Source organism: Oncorhynchus gorbuscha, linkage group LG06 (genome assembly GCF_021184085.1).
Source record: "Oncorhynchus gorbuscha isolate QuinsamMale2020 ecotype Even-year linkage group LG06, OgorEven_v1.0, whole genome shotgun sequence".
Taxonomy (NCBI): Eukaryota; Metazoa; Chordata; class Actinopteri; order Salmoniformes; family Salmonidae; genus Oncorhynchus; species Oncorhynchus gorbuscha.
In genome coordinates this window covers 73,347,634-73,361,557 of record NC_060178.1, presented here as the reverse complement: position 1 = coordinate 73,361,557, position 13,924 = coordinate 73,347,634, and the positions used below count along the sequence as shown (strand labels likewise).

At 42.5% G+C, this 13,924-nt stretch overlaps 1 protein-coding gene across 1 annotated transcript; it reads right to left on the bottom strand.

The window, feature by feature from the left end:
• Positions 1 to 6,925: 6,925 nt before the first annotated feature.
• Positions 6,926 to 9,100, bottom strand: si:ch1073-126c3.2 (uncharacterized protein LOC555816 homolog). The gene is made up of 6 exons (XM_046351929.1): positions 8,940 to 9,100; positions 8,633 to 8,730; positions 8,353 to 8,467; positions 8,042 to 8,154; positions 7,500 to 7,614; positions 6,926 to 7,285 (listed from the first exon to the last, which is right to left on the bottom strand). Exons 1-6 carry the CDS (start codon positions 8,989 to 8,991, stop codon positions 7,116 to 7,118), a joined length of 663 nt encoding a protein of 220 aa, XP_046207885.1. The 5' UTR covers positions 8,992 to 9,100; the 3' UTR covers positions 6,926 to 7,115.
• Positions 9,101 to 13,924: the final 4,824 nt, after the last annotated feature.

The following is a 13,924-nucleotide window of genomic DNA, read 5'->3' as shown; positions in this document are numbered from 1 at the left end:
CGTCCTAATTTAAAACCCTTCCTGGCTATATTAGTAACATCAGCTTCCATTCAGGTTCTTTGTCTGAGTCAGATTTTGGACGCCTCTCTTCCATTCTCTTTGTTCTCCTATAACTGTAATCTCCCGCTAGTTTCCGACACTTCCTTTGAGGAATTTCTAAAAATCCTTACAACAGCTATGGTATTTAATCACTTATCTATGCCTTTCTATATTTAATTTTACCTTCTAATGTTTGTGTATTTCTATGAATCTGCAATTTACCGTTACTAAATCACTTTAGTTCCTTTTCTGTCTGACTATGTGTGTGTCTCTTTTATGGAAATCTTATCAATAGCTTTGACTGTTGAATCAGATATTAGGTCTTACCTTACAACTATAAGCCCAGGGGTTGTAAATCCCTAGTTAATATCTTATTTTCCGGTTGTGTCAGAGGGCTTCCCTTGCACATGGAACCTCCTGTCTATAGATTTGTCTTTTATCCCATTCCTTTAGATTTTGGTTCCCTCTCCTCCTTATTTGGATATTTCAGTACTATTTGTTGAATCGGAACGATGATCAATACTGCCACAATTCAAATGACCATTCCAGTTATGTTGCGCATTCCCTTCCTGTCTCCCCACGCCCAGTATTTTTACAAGATCACCGTCCTACGCCCCAGCACCTATTTAATATCCAGTCTTAATCTCGGGCGGATGTGCCTCTCATGATTAAGTTTATTTTATTTACGGTAGTGCACATTACCACAGGTTATTACCGAACCTGCTCAGTGTATATCGGTTATACAAAAACCAGTGTATGTTGGTCATAATTCTGAAAATTTTCGAACATCAATCAAAGAACTCAAATCCCCCCAGAATCGAGAATATAGGCTACTGACCTGCTGCCGACTGGAAAAAGCATTGTTCGTTGGATCTAGTCACCATATCTGCCGTCTGTAGTGTATACCGGCCTGTTTTTAACCTCCATTCAGGGGCCGGGTCTTTAATAACGTGCACAATTTTCTCTGGCGTACGACCTCCAGATGCAGAGACGGGTATTTTAGATCCGGCTTCGAAGGACCAATTGTTGAAGGAATTTAATTCCTCTGTTTTAATTCCCAAGTAAAATTAAACACTCTGTCAATTCATAAGAATTTGTAAGACCCTTATTTTATAGGAATGGACAGAGCCCCGGTCTTAAAGTCAAGTAACAGCCTTTATTCAAGAGAGTACTGCCACAATACAGGTTACCACAGGTTATGAACTGAAAATGACGTCATTACTTCTAACACTACCCCGTGCCATCTCCATTCCAGTACCAAGGCTGTGTCTCAAGCCTTCCCACATCAGTCTCCCTACCAATTTAATATCATTTACGAGTCAAGGTTTTCTTGTGTAGATAAGCATTCTAGCCAGTCTGATTCATTTGTACCAAGGAACAGACCGTCATTTTTATTAAACTCTTGACTACATTCACACAAATTATTTTCAGTACTGGGATCAGATAAGAAAATTCATACATATACAGTAACATTTAGTATTCTGATTAGTACATATACAGTAAAATAATAGTATTCTGATTAGTAAATCCTGATTAAAATGTATACATAATTAGTCATTATAGATAAAAAAATCCCTTAACAACTATACATTGCGTGTATAGCGTTTGCATTAGGAGAGGGGTCCATGACTGCTAAATCGAGGCTTATCCTGGGGTGTGTGTGGAGTCAGAACTTAGATCACAAATGTGCTTGGAAGCATATACAATATATACGTGAGGACTGTTATACAGATATACCCAGGATCATATCAGCAATGCTGTCAGAACAGCAGGGCTCTAGGTATTTGGTGTGTGAGTCATAAATTGTTGCACATTTATTGTCTTCCTGTCTCATTCTGTTAATGGTTCTTTTTGAGAAGCGTTGAATGAACGTGCACCCAACCTGCCTTGCGGGCACTCTTCAGACCAGGATGTGTATTATTCGGTCAAAAGAAGAACAATTTCCAATTCACATGTGAAGATCTTAATGAAAAGGATGGATCGCAACAGAATCTGTCACAGGGAGGCAGTGTTTGCCTCCCCTGCTTTTAAATCATATGTGGGGGAAGCATGTTCTGTTCCTCTGTCCTCACAAATCTCCTTCATTACTGTCGACCTGATTAGTCCTCAGGATGTGCTGAGGATGGGGTGTTCATGAATCATTCTTCAATCATTCTTCAAACGCTGGCCCAAACTGAGTTTTTACTCACCTATTGAATGTTTGAAATTGAATGCATGTCAATTTAATGAGTGCTGTCTATTTAAAGTGTAGGTATGCAAGCCGATCTCTATTTCCAATATGCTGGCACGGACAACATTTGGTTGTAGTATCTGTCAGACAATGTTTTATGCTAAACTTAATGTACGTGTGTAATGAGAAACTAGCTTTTTATAGGCTTAACATTTCAAATGTGTCTTAGACTAAAAAAGGATCTGGAGATGCACAAAGAAGGAGAGCTGAAGCTGCTGTGAGAAGCCCTAAGCTTTGAATCCTGTTCCTGCAATCGGTAATCATGTCTGAGATATTCAAATCTATGAGCCTCAAATTAAGTCAATTGCTTTCATTGTAACAGGCCATTTTTTTATTGCAGAAACTGTCTCAGAAGAATCCCAATACTCATGGAATTTCACAGTGTCCAAATACCAGCAAAGCCTTACAAACCCTTAGACAAAACAAAAAAACATAATGCTTGTGTATATTACTATTTTTCTATTTGAAAATATTCACAGTTCTTCACAGTTCTCGTCACAGTACTTATTTGTGTTTACTGTCAGCTCATTGAAGGTCTTGGCTTTACCCACTAAACATGTTGTTACCAAGACATGATAGGATTTTAGCCATATATTAGGTATTGAGACACGGGATGATATTTTTTATGTGATAGAGAGAACAAGAGCAAATCCCATTAATTTGTTTTACCAACCCATGTTAACTTCTTACCCCTGAAAATGATTGGAAACTGACCTCTAGTGGAAAGGATTGTAGTTGCAGTATCATAATGTACAGTCAATCTGACTGAACTGGCCTGTACATTAATATCTTCATATGCACTATGAAAAGAATGAGAAAGAAGCAACAAATCAGTTAGAATCAGAGAACAGGAATAAGCAAAAACATATTCAGTAGAGTTACTGTACTCCACTGTAATGTGGACTTTTATGTTTGTTTTTTCCTGAAAATACAAATTAATCAGAAGACTGTCTCGGCCTAAATTATGGAAGATACTCTGAAAATGTAGTTTACCAAGCTACCAATTACTGGAAGAATTTAAGCTACACTAAAGATATCACGAAATAAAAATATAGTTTACTTAACTAAAGTTACTTTGAAAATTGCAGTTCACCACATTCAGACTACTTTGTGTTAAATTATCATATCCAAATCTGAATGGTCAGATTGACACAAAATTGCAGGAACAGATCACTCTGGAGTTAGATGTTAACATAATGTGTTATTTAGCCTGTTAAACACAAACACTATGGTTCAAGTGAGAATTAGGCAGGTTTGATGCCAAAAAATAAAGGCAATTATTGCCTACTTCACATATATTGTATTTATGCAAGAAAAGTAGGATGTAGGTTCCAGTGGTTAGCTACACCGCTACATGGCACAAAAAGTAATTAACTACTGAAATCATGACCTAGGTTGGACTTTAGTTCAACTACCACCAAGCTACTGCAAAATGTAGTTAAACTACTAGTTGAACTACTTGTAGTTCACTACTCCCCAACACTGAGTGTACATGTATATGTTTTTGATTTGATGTTGGTCAATGGTCTCTGTTTCCAGTTGCAGAAGTAGTTTTCAACTTCAAAGTAGCCAGATCAGAGGAATGAATTACTAATTTCTAGGAAATATAGTAGGAGTTACTTTTACACCTACAAAATCCCAACATGATCCCTTTCTATAATTGTATTAAATGGTCAGAAATGTCCCTGAAGAGCGAAGTCCATTAAAACTGTAATATGTTGCTGCCCTCTAGAAGCCATTTGACACCACACATTGTGGCAAAACAGACAAGGATGCACTTGTTCAACTATACTGAACAAAAATAGAAACGCAACATGCAACAGTCAATTTAAATAAATCAATTAGGCCTTCATCTATGGATTTCACATGACTGGGCAGGGGCGTAGTCACTGGTGGACTTGAGAGGGTATATATACCTAACCACTTGGGAGCCAGGGCAACCCACTGAGGACACAGGCCAAGCCAATCAGAATGACTTTTTCCCCACAAAAGGGCTTTATTACAGACAAAAATTCTCCTCAGTTTCATCAGCTGTCTGGGTGACTGATATCAGACGATCCCACAGGTAAAGAAGCCAGATATGGCAAATAGAAATCAAAATTGGACGGTCTTCAGAGATAGATGGGAGGGGTTGAGAGTAGCTGAAGAATGGGACTAAAAACAAACTAAAGACAACTATTGTAAAATAGACTGTCTGTAAAATGTATATAGTATGTATAAGCTGGAAGTAGAAGCCTACAGTAATGGTTGTTGTCCAGGAGTTTACCCCAATTAGGGGAGGGGTGGTAGGGTTAGGGGAAATAATAAACAAAAATATATGTTATATAATATATATGTTTAAGAAAAAAATGAATGGGGATTGGAAATGATGAAGACACAATCTTTCCACAATATTAAAGTTGATCTTCCCCATAATAAATAAATAAAATAATTGTGCACAACATTTTAAAGAAATACGTTTTTTTTTTTGTGTATGGAACATTCCTGAGATCTTTAATTTCAGCCCATGAAAACATGTTGCATGTAACGGCGTTCGTCTATTGGAAGAGAGTCGGACCAAAATGTGGCGTGGTGGTTACTCATGTTCTTTAATGAAAAAATGTACGATACATGAAATAACTAAATATACAAAACAAACAGAACATGAAAATCTATCCAGCCTATCTTGTGACAACAAACACAGAGACAGGAACAATCACCCACCAACCCACAGTGAAACCCAGGCTACCTAAATATGGTTCCCGATCAGAGACAACGAGAATCACCTGAGTCTGATTGAGAACCCCTCAGGCAGCCATAGACTATGCTAGACAACCCTACTCAACCACAATCCCGATACCTACTAAACCCCAATACAAAAACACACCACAAAATAAACCCATGTCACACCCTGGCCTGACCAAATAAATAAATAAAACACAAAATACTAAGACCAAGGCGTGACATTGCATTGCTTTTTTTGTTCAGTATAGTACTGTAGTACCAACACAATGACTCATTTATATATTTGACGATTATGGGATCCAACATACACTACAAGTATGTGGATACCTGCTCGTCAAACATCTCTTTCCAAAATCACTAGATGTTGGAACATTGCTGCAGAGACTTGCTTCCATTCAGCCACAAGAGCATTGGTGAGGTCGGGGCACTGATGTTGGGTGATTAGGCCTGGCAGTCGATGTTCCAATTCATCCCAAAGGTGTTCAATGGGATTGAGGTCAGGTCTCTGTGCAGGCCAGTCAAGTTCTTCCACACCGATCTCAACAAACCATTTTGAAACAGGAAAGGGCCTTCGCTAAACTGTTGCCACAAAGTTGGAAGCACAGAATCTTCTAGAATATTATTGTGTGCTGTAGCATTAAGATTTCCCTCCACTGTAACCAAGGGGCCTAGCCCGAACCATGAAAAACAGCCCCATACCATTATTCATTTTCCACCAAACTTTACAGTTGGCACTGTATATTGGGGCAGGTAACATCCTCCTGGCAATCCCCAAACCCAGATTAGTCCGTCGGACTGCCAGATAGGGAAGCGTAATTCATCACCACAGAGAACGTGCTTCCACTGCTCCAGAGTCCAAAGGTGGTGAGCTTTACACCACTCCAGCCAATGCTTGGCATTGCACTTGGTGATCTTAGGCTTGTGTGCAGCTGATCGGCCATGGAATCCCATTTCATGAAGCTATCGACGAACAGTCCTTGTGCTGACATTGCTTCCAGAGGCAGTTTGGAACCCGGTAGTGAGTGTTGCAACCGAGGACATGCTTTTTACATGCTACGCGCTTCAGTACTCGGCGGTCCCGTTCTGTGAGCTTGTGTGGCCTACCACTGTGCGGCTGAGCCGTTGTTGCTGCTAGATGTTTCCACATCACGATGACAGCACATAAAGTTGACGGGGGCAGCTCTAGCAGGGCAGAAATTTTACAAACTAACTTGTTGGAAAGGTAGCATCCTATGAAGGTGCCACGTTGAAAGTTACTGAGCACTATAGTAGGGCCATTCTATCGCCAATGCTTTTCTATGGAGACTGCATCACTGTGTGCTTGTTTTTATACAACTGTCAGTAACGGGTGTGGCTGAAATAGCCAAATCCAATAATTTAAAGGGTGTCCACATATTTTTGTGTCTACTGTATATCTTCTCTAGATCATTTCCATGTCATCCCTGAATTTGATTGACCCTTAATTGATTGATTTATGATATAATAGTTAATGAGTTCAAATCCCATTTGAGTCTTTGCTATGCTGACCTTGACTTCAGATTATGACCCGGATTCATTCAAATCAGGATTTTTTACAAAGTGGTTTGCAGCTTCTGAACTGTCAGTATTATGCTAATCCTCACATCACTTGGGATTTTAGAATGCTTATTATATATCCTTTGAGATTATAGTAGTCTGATAATTTAACAATGGCGTTTTGTATTTGAATTTGAAGGACATCAAATAAGAAATATGCAACATGCATGAAGAACGTTTGGCGTCTAACGCTTCAGAGCTAGTAGGATCTTAAACCTCATATGTCATTCAAGTTCACAGAGATAAGATTTATTTTACTCTGCTACGATAATCCTTGCAGTATTACTAGCTGCTAAAACTCTCGACATTAATGAGGAGAATAATGAAGAAGATTGACATCTTTGTGCTCAGCAGAACTGAAGTATGGAAGAAATGGTTTAATGTCAAATGTGCTTATTTTTCTTTCGTCATCATCACTTTATTTTTCTGGCTTGTGGATTGTGTTTGTAATACATGTGTCACACAGATTGGGTGGATTTGTTGCAAACTGTACACATTCATTTCCACTTATATCTTTCCCTTCTAGTCTCACTCCTCTTCGTTATGGTTATCCACAGAGGAGACAGTCGTATTCTGTTTCTCCCTCGATGTCCTTCAGCTCACTTTTGAACTGCTGAATGAGCTGAGCCTCAAGATCACTGTTACTCTTGGTAGTCAGGCAGTCCTGGTTCTTGGGAAAGTAGGCTGTTTTAGCTCCTGCAATAGATCTGGAGGATTCTGCATTTACAAAGGGACACACATTCTTACCACTTTTGAACAACATTGACTTTGAAAAATGTCATCAAGATTTCAATATGACTTAATATTTTATAACAGAATTATAGGATGTTTTAGTCACAGTATTACATATTACAGCTCTACAAGCTGTCCACCATGGCCTTTCTGTGGAGGTACAGAAATACTTTACAGATGATTAACAGAGGAGACTTACTGTTGCAAATGGCCAGCTTGTTACCTCCAATGTAATGGGTTGTCCATTTGAATTTGGTGTCTGCACTGCATTCCTCATACAGACGACTGTTCCTCAAGAATGCAAAGTCAAAGCCCTGTGTAGTGAATAATATGGCAAATAATGAATCATTTGCTAGCATGCTAGCAGATACCAATAGACTTCCAGCTATTGTGCTAGCGCTAGTTAGCATTGGCTCATAAAACTACCTCTAACTTCCTTCAAACTGGACACAGAGACATACAAATTGTATCCACGATTTCATCTGACTCTGGTGAAGTAGATAAAAGGCCTCGTTGCCAAAATCCTGAAGTATCCCTTTATTAAGGACCAATTTTTTAAATTTTATTTTACTTTCCCCCCCATTTTCTGTAGAAACACTTTTTCCTTGCAGAAACTGTTTGTGTTTCATATAAAGGAATAGCCTATTGTAGAATACTGCGTATTTAATCTTTGTGCCACCATACAGTGTGATTATAAGAGGCTTTTAGCTCATAGGACTGTGATGTTGCAGGAAAGACTACCTCATTGCACATGGGTTTACAGTAACGCCTCATTTTGTTGGTGACACACACAAGTCCTCCTTTACTCTGGGCTACTGCAGCTGGACACTCTTTGGGCTCAAAGGTCTGGCAAACTATACAAGGAAAACACACAGAAACACAATAATTACTTAGGTAATACATTTAGAAAGACACAAAGTAAAGCCAATGTAATTATGGGTTACACTAAAAGAGACCCTTTGCTCTGCCATAGCTTATTTGGGGCCAATAAAGTATTTGTCAGCAACAAACTCTTATTGTACACAGATCTGTGTTTTGCTCAGGACTCTTACCTGTTTTTTGATGTTTCTCTAGAATGACTGTCAGAGTTTGTAGGGAGTTAATCACAACAGCAGTCTGGTCGTCGCTCCACTGGCTAGTAATATTTTTAGCACATTGTGCTGCCTCCTGTTGACAGATAGTGGAAAGAGATGTCATACATCTGTTTGAAACCTGAGTACCAAAACATGTCAACTTCAAGTTAGATTTAGCCAGAGCAACTGATCAGCATTGCATTATTGACCACAGATTTAACAGTTATTAGACAAAATTCAGTGATGAAGTTATCCATACTGCAAGCTGAGTAGAGAGCTGTTTAAACATCAAGGTGGTTGAGGAGCAGCTATTGCTCCCAACATCTTGGTCCTGAGCAACAGCACATGAGAGGAGAGCTGGCAGACACAAAAAACATTCTGAATCACACAACAGTCTCAACCTTGTCTCTGCCAATGCATAGTTGTTCTGCTTATTGACAAATTAGTGCCATGATGTACAGGTTGATACTCGGCATGTAGGCCAACTGTGTTTAAATACTCAAACACATATAATGAACATGAAGGCTCAATTAAGTTTCTATCACCATCACGGCTTGCCTTCTTACCTGTCAGTGAGCAAAAGCAAAGTAGAACTCTTCTTGTTGAAGTTTGTGTCATGTTGTCAATGTTGGTTCTTCCTTCAGTCTAAGTTGTAACCACCGTTGGTGTATTTAACCACTGACTGGAATTTGAGGAGGGTACAAAGTTTGTTGCTGCTGACCAGTTTCCCAGTCATGGGCCAGATCATGGACTTTTGGGAATTCACAGATTTCGCAATTGTTCAGAAATGTTGTACAATTAAGCAAATTTCTTCATTTTTGCTCACACTGGAACAATTTCTCACAGAGATGACATTGTTTGTTTTGGACTATGTTTTTGTCAGCATTATATTAACCGGCCATGAGTTATATTCAACTTACACTGTAAATGTTTGAGTGAATTCTGTAACTGAGCTGATGGGGGCACTGTTACTGCATGTTTTTTAACTTCACATTGTCAACGGATCACTTTACATTTGTTGATGCAGGCAGTTGTTATTTTAAAGTTATGATAATGCTTCATTCTTTTCAGAAAATACATTCACCCTCTAGTTATTTTGTTTCAGTTGAGTGAATGTTGCTGTAAGATTTCAAAGACCCATTTGTGTCCCTGTCTGCACATGGATCTGTGAGATCACCCAGTGATGCATAATGTGACCATCCTACACAGTGGACAAAGGGACTGGTTGAGTCAAAAAGCATGACTGACTGACTAATAAGTATTCGTGGCATTCGATATGGATGGAGATGATCAGGGAAACATTCATTATGCATGGAGATGATCAGGGAAACATTCATTATGCATGGGGATGATCAGGCCAGCCGGCCGGCCGTAGAGAGGATACTAATATTGTCAGCGGCACACACACACACTACCACGCACTACCACGCACGCACACACACACACACACACACACACACACACACACACACACACACACACACACACACACACACACACACACACACACACACACACACACACACACACACACACACACACACACACACACACACACACACACACACACACACACACACACACACACCAGGTGACCGGTGCCCCACCCATACCAAGTGCGCTCTTCCCCGCCGCTCAGTGGACCCGATCAGTGGACCCGAGCGGCTATGGCCGTGCGTTTTACGGCAGCGCAGGTTCTAGAACAGATTTTGTCCAGCGAGGACCAAGAAGACTACTCAGATTCCCAGGAGAAGGAGGAAGAGGTTTTGGAAGACGACGGGGAGGAATACAACCCCGAGCGCTGCGAGGTCGACGATGCTTCTTCTCCCTCTTCGGAGGAAGAGCCTGAGGAAGCCCCCGAGTACCAACACGAGGAGGAGATCTCCTCGGCTCCGGACCAATGTGAGCCGCCGTTGCAGTCACAAACTGCAAAATTGAATGGTCCCCCCTGGCCTACGGGAGCGGCCGACACCGCAGGACACTCTGCCATGCCCTGCCGGACGAGACTCCGGACCCCACGGTCAATGCTGCGACCCAGGCCCGCGACATGGCGTCCGCCTTCCACCTGTTTGTCACACCGGCGATAGAAAGGATAATTGTGGAAATGACGAACCTGCCCGGGGCCAGAAAATACGGTGATGGCTGGCGACCCATGGACGCCACGGACCTGCGTAGGGCTGCTGATCCTAGCGGGCGTTTACAGGTCCCGAGTCGAGGCCACGGCAAGCCTGTGGGACGCCGAGAGCGTCAGGACCGTGTTCCAAGCCACCATGCCGCTCAAGGTCTTTCACAGGTACTCGAGGCTGCTGCGATTCGACAACCGTCACTCGAGACCCGCCAGACTCGCCACAGACAAACTCGCAGCCAAACGAGAGGTCTGGGACCTGTAAGGAGGTGCGGCTGCCAGACCTCTACAACCCGGGGCCTGACGTGACAGTGGACGAGCAACTTGTCCCGATCAGAGGTACTGTGCATGCGTGCGTGCGTGTGTGTACGTGTGTGTGTGCGTGTGCATGTCTATAGAGAGGTAGTAGCTGTAGCGGCTGTAGTAGCGGCTTTGGCAGCACTAGCAGCAGTAGCAGCGTGTGTAACACAAAAGGCCATTGGCCCCAATGAGGGAGTAACGAGGCTAATCTCTTCTCCCCTTTCCAAAAGGCCGCTGTCCTTTCCGTCAGTACATCCCCAGCAAGCCGACGAAATACAGCATCGAGTCGTAGGTGACCTGCGACGCCAAGTCCAGCTACGCTTGGAAGATGCAAGTGTACACCGGCAAGGCGGCCAGCGGAGGTCTGAGAAGAACCAGGGCATGCGCGTCGTCCTCGATCTGACAACGGGACTGAGCGGTCGTAACGTCACTAGTGACAACTTCTTCACCTCCTACGAACTGGGCCAGCGGCTCCTCGAGAGGAACCTCACCATGGTGGGCACGGTGAGAAAGAACAAGGCCGAGCTCCCGCCCGCGCTGCTCGAGTCCAAGGGCAGACAGGTCCTGTCCTCCAGGTTTGTCTTCACGCCCACCACCACTCTAGTGTCCTACCTGGCAAAGAAAAACAAAAATGTGCTACTTTTGAGCATGCTGCACACAGAGGGCGACATTAGCGATCGCCGCGACAGGAAGCCGGCCGTCATCCTAGACTACAACTGCAACAGGGCTGGCGTGGACAACCTAGACGGCACCTACAGCTGCAGACGCATGACTGCCCGTTGGCCCCTGGTCGTCTTCCACAACATCCTCGACGTGTCCTCCTACAACGCGTTTGTCATATGGCGAGAGATCAAGCCTGACTGGATGCCTCGCAAGCGGAACAAGCGCAGGGAGCAGCTGGGAAAGGCACTTCTGAAGCCCCTGATCCAAAGAAGGCAGCATCTCCCCCGCACCGAAGCGGCGTCAGCACTTATCAAAGTCCTACAGAGTGCTACGGCGGCTCGTGATCAACAGCATGAGGAGCCCGCCGCTGGCACCGCCGCTGCCCCGGCCAACGGGGTAAGTAAGAGGAAGAGGTGTCACCTCTGCCAACCCAAGAAGGACTCCAAGACACACACAGTGTGCTGCAGGTGTAAGACATACATCTTCAAAGGCTGTTCACATGCATACTGTCACACTTGCGCACATTGGTCCTTTAGCCTGGACAGGACAGGGTGATCCAGAGGACGCGGGGACAAGACACAATACAAGGACGATGGGAGAGTTAACTAGGCAAGTCAGTTAAGAACAAATTCTTATTTTCAATAACAGCCTAGGAAGAGTGGGTTACTGCCTTGTTCAGGGGCAGAACGACAGATTTGTACCTGGACGGATCAGGGATTTGATCTTGCAACCTTTCGGTTACGAGTCCGATGCTCTATCCACTAGGCTACACTGCCACCCCCATACAATTTACAAGCTTTCATCTTTGTCACACAAGCTGTCAACTTTTGACATCGTTGACTATTTGACAGTATATTTACTGCATTTACTGGCAATGCAATACATTCATATTTGTCTTCATACTTTTACTGTATTGTAAATTGCAATCAGTATAGTGTATACCACATTTATGACAAAAACACAACAATAAACTGTAAATCACTTCAGACAGTGAATGAAGCACACATATAATTCTAATTCTAATTCTAATTCTAAGTTTGCCCTTCCTATGAATAGATGCAGGCTGGATAGACATCAGAAAATGGTTATGGTCATACAAATCTTATCATCCATTGCACACACTGCTATGCCCCTGTGACCGGTGTCAGCACTGTGATGAATGGTTGGAGATAACAGGGTCCCTTTTTTCTGTTCAACCTTTTTCAAATATCAATGACCTTTTCCCAGGATTCTACCACTCCTTCATCGTTATTGTATTAAATTACCGAAGTGTCAGAAAAGGCAGCTCAGTTGTCAAATGACTCACATGGATTAATTATAGTTTCTGAGAATGAGCTAATTGATATTCAAGCTGTGTTGTCTGGACTAGCGCCCCAAGGGAAAGTTAAAACACAGCAACACATTATTCAATATTATAAAACAAATTGTTTGGATCATGGATGCTAATTGTTTGATATTTAGGGAGTTGTGTCATAATGTCATAATTCCACTGTCCGCAGCCCAGGCAGGAAATTTATAATCTAAATCTCCCTTGGGAAAAAGTGTCTTCACATTATTTTTATGTGCTACTTTTTGGTTTACAACAATTGGGGGTTGTATAAACCTACCAGACTGCCTTTACAACCTGTGCAACAGTGTTTCATTTTACAAATATGATCTCTCCCAAAGAAGAGGAAAACATTGGCTGTCACCAACCAGTGACAGGACCATGGACAGTTCTTCCATCTGTGCCATCCAGTCAGGTCACCCATGATAAAAGTCCATTTTCGACATCCATCCATGTCTGAGGACATCTGGAGATGATCTGTAAACCGGCTACTAGTGGCAACAGTGAGTGATTTTACCGCCAACTAGGTTTCAGTTTTTCTAGGGCATTAGGGACGGCGTATGACTGAAAGCATATGCCTCTGATTCTAAAGATTTAAGTTCAATAATGGAAAGTTGTGTCTATATTTCTGTTTTAAGCCTATCCCAAACCTTAACCCTTAATTAACTTAACCATTCGGACTTAATGCCTAACCTTAAGAATTCGGAGTTAAGTTCCTCGGCATACAAATCACGGACAAACTGAAATGATCCACCCACACAGACAGCGTGGTGAAGAAGGCGCAGTAGCAGATTTTACAGATGCACAATCGAGAGAATCCTGTCGGGCTGTATCACCGCCTGGTACGGCAACCGCCTGGTACGCCCACAACCATACGGCTCTCCACGGTGTAGTGAGGTATGGCACAACGCATCACCTGGGGCAAACTACCTGCCCTCCAGGTCACCTACACCACCAGACTTCACAGGAAGGCCGAAACTATCATCAAGGACAACAACCACACGAGCCACTGCCTGTTCACCCCGCTATCATCCAGAAGGCGAGGACAGTACAGGTGTATCTGAAAAATAGCTTCTATCTCAAGGCCATCAGACTGTTAAACAGCAATCACTAACATTGAGTGGCTGCTGCCAAAA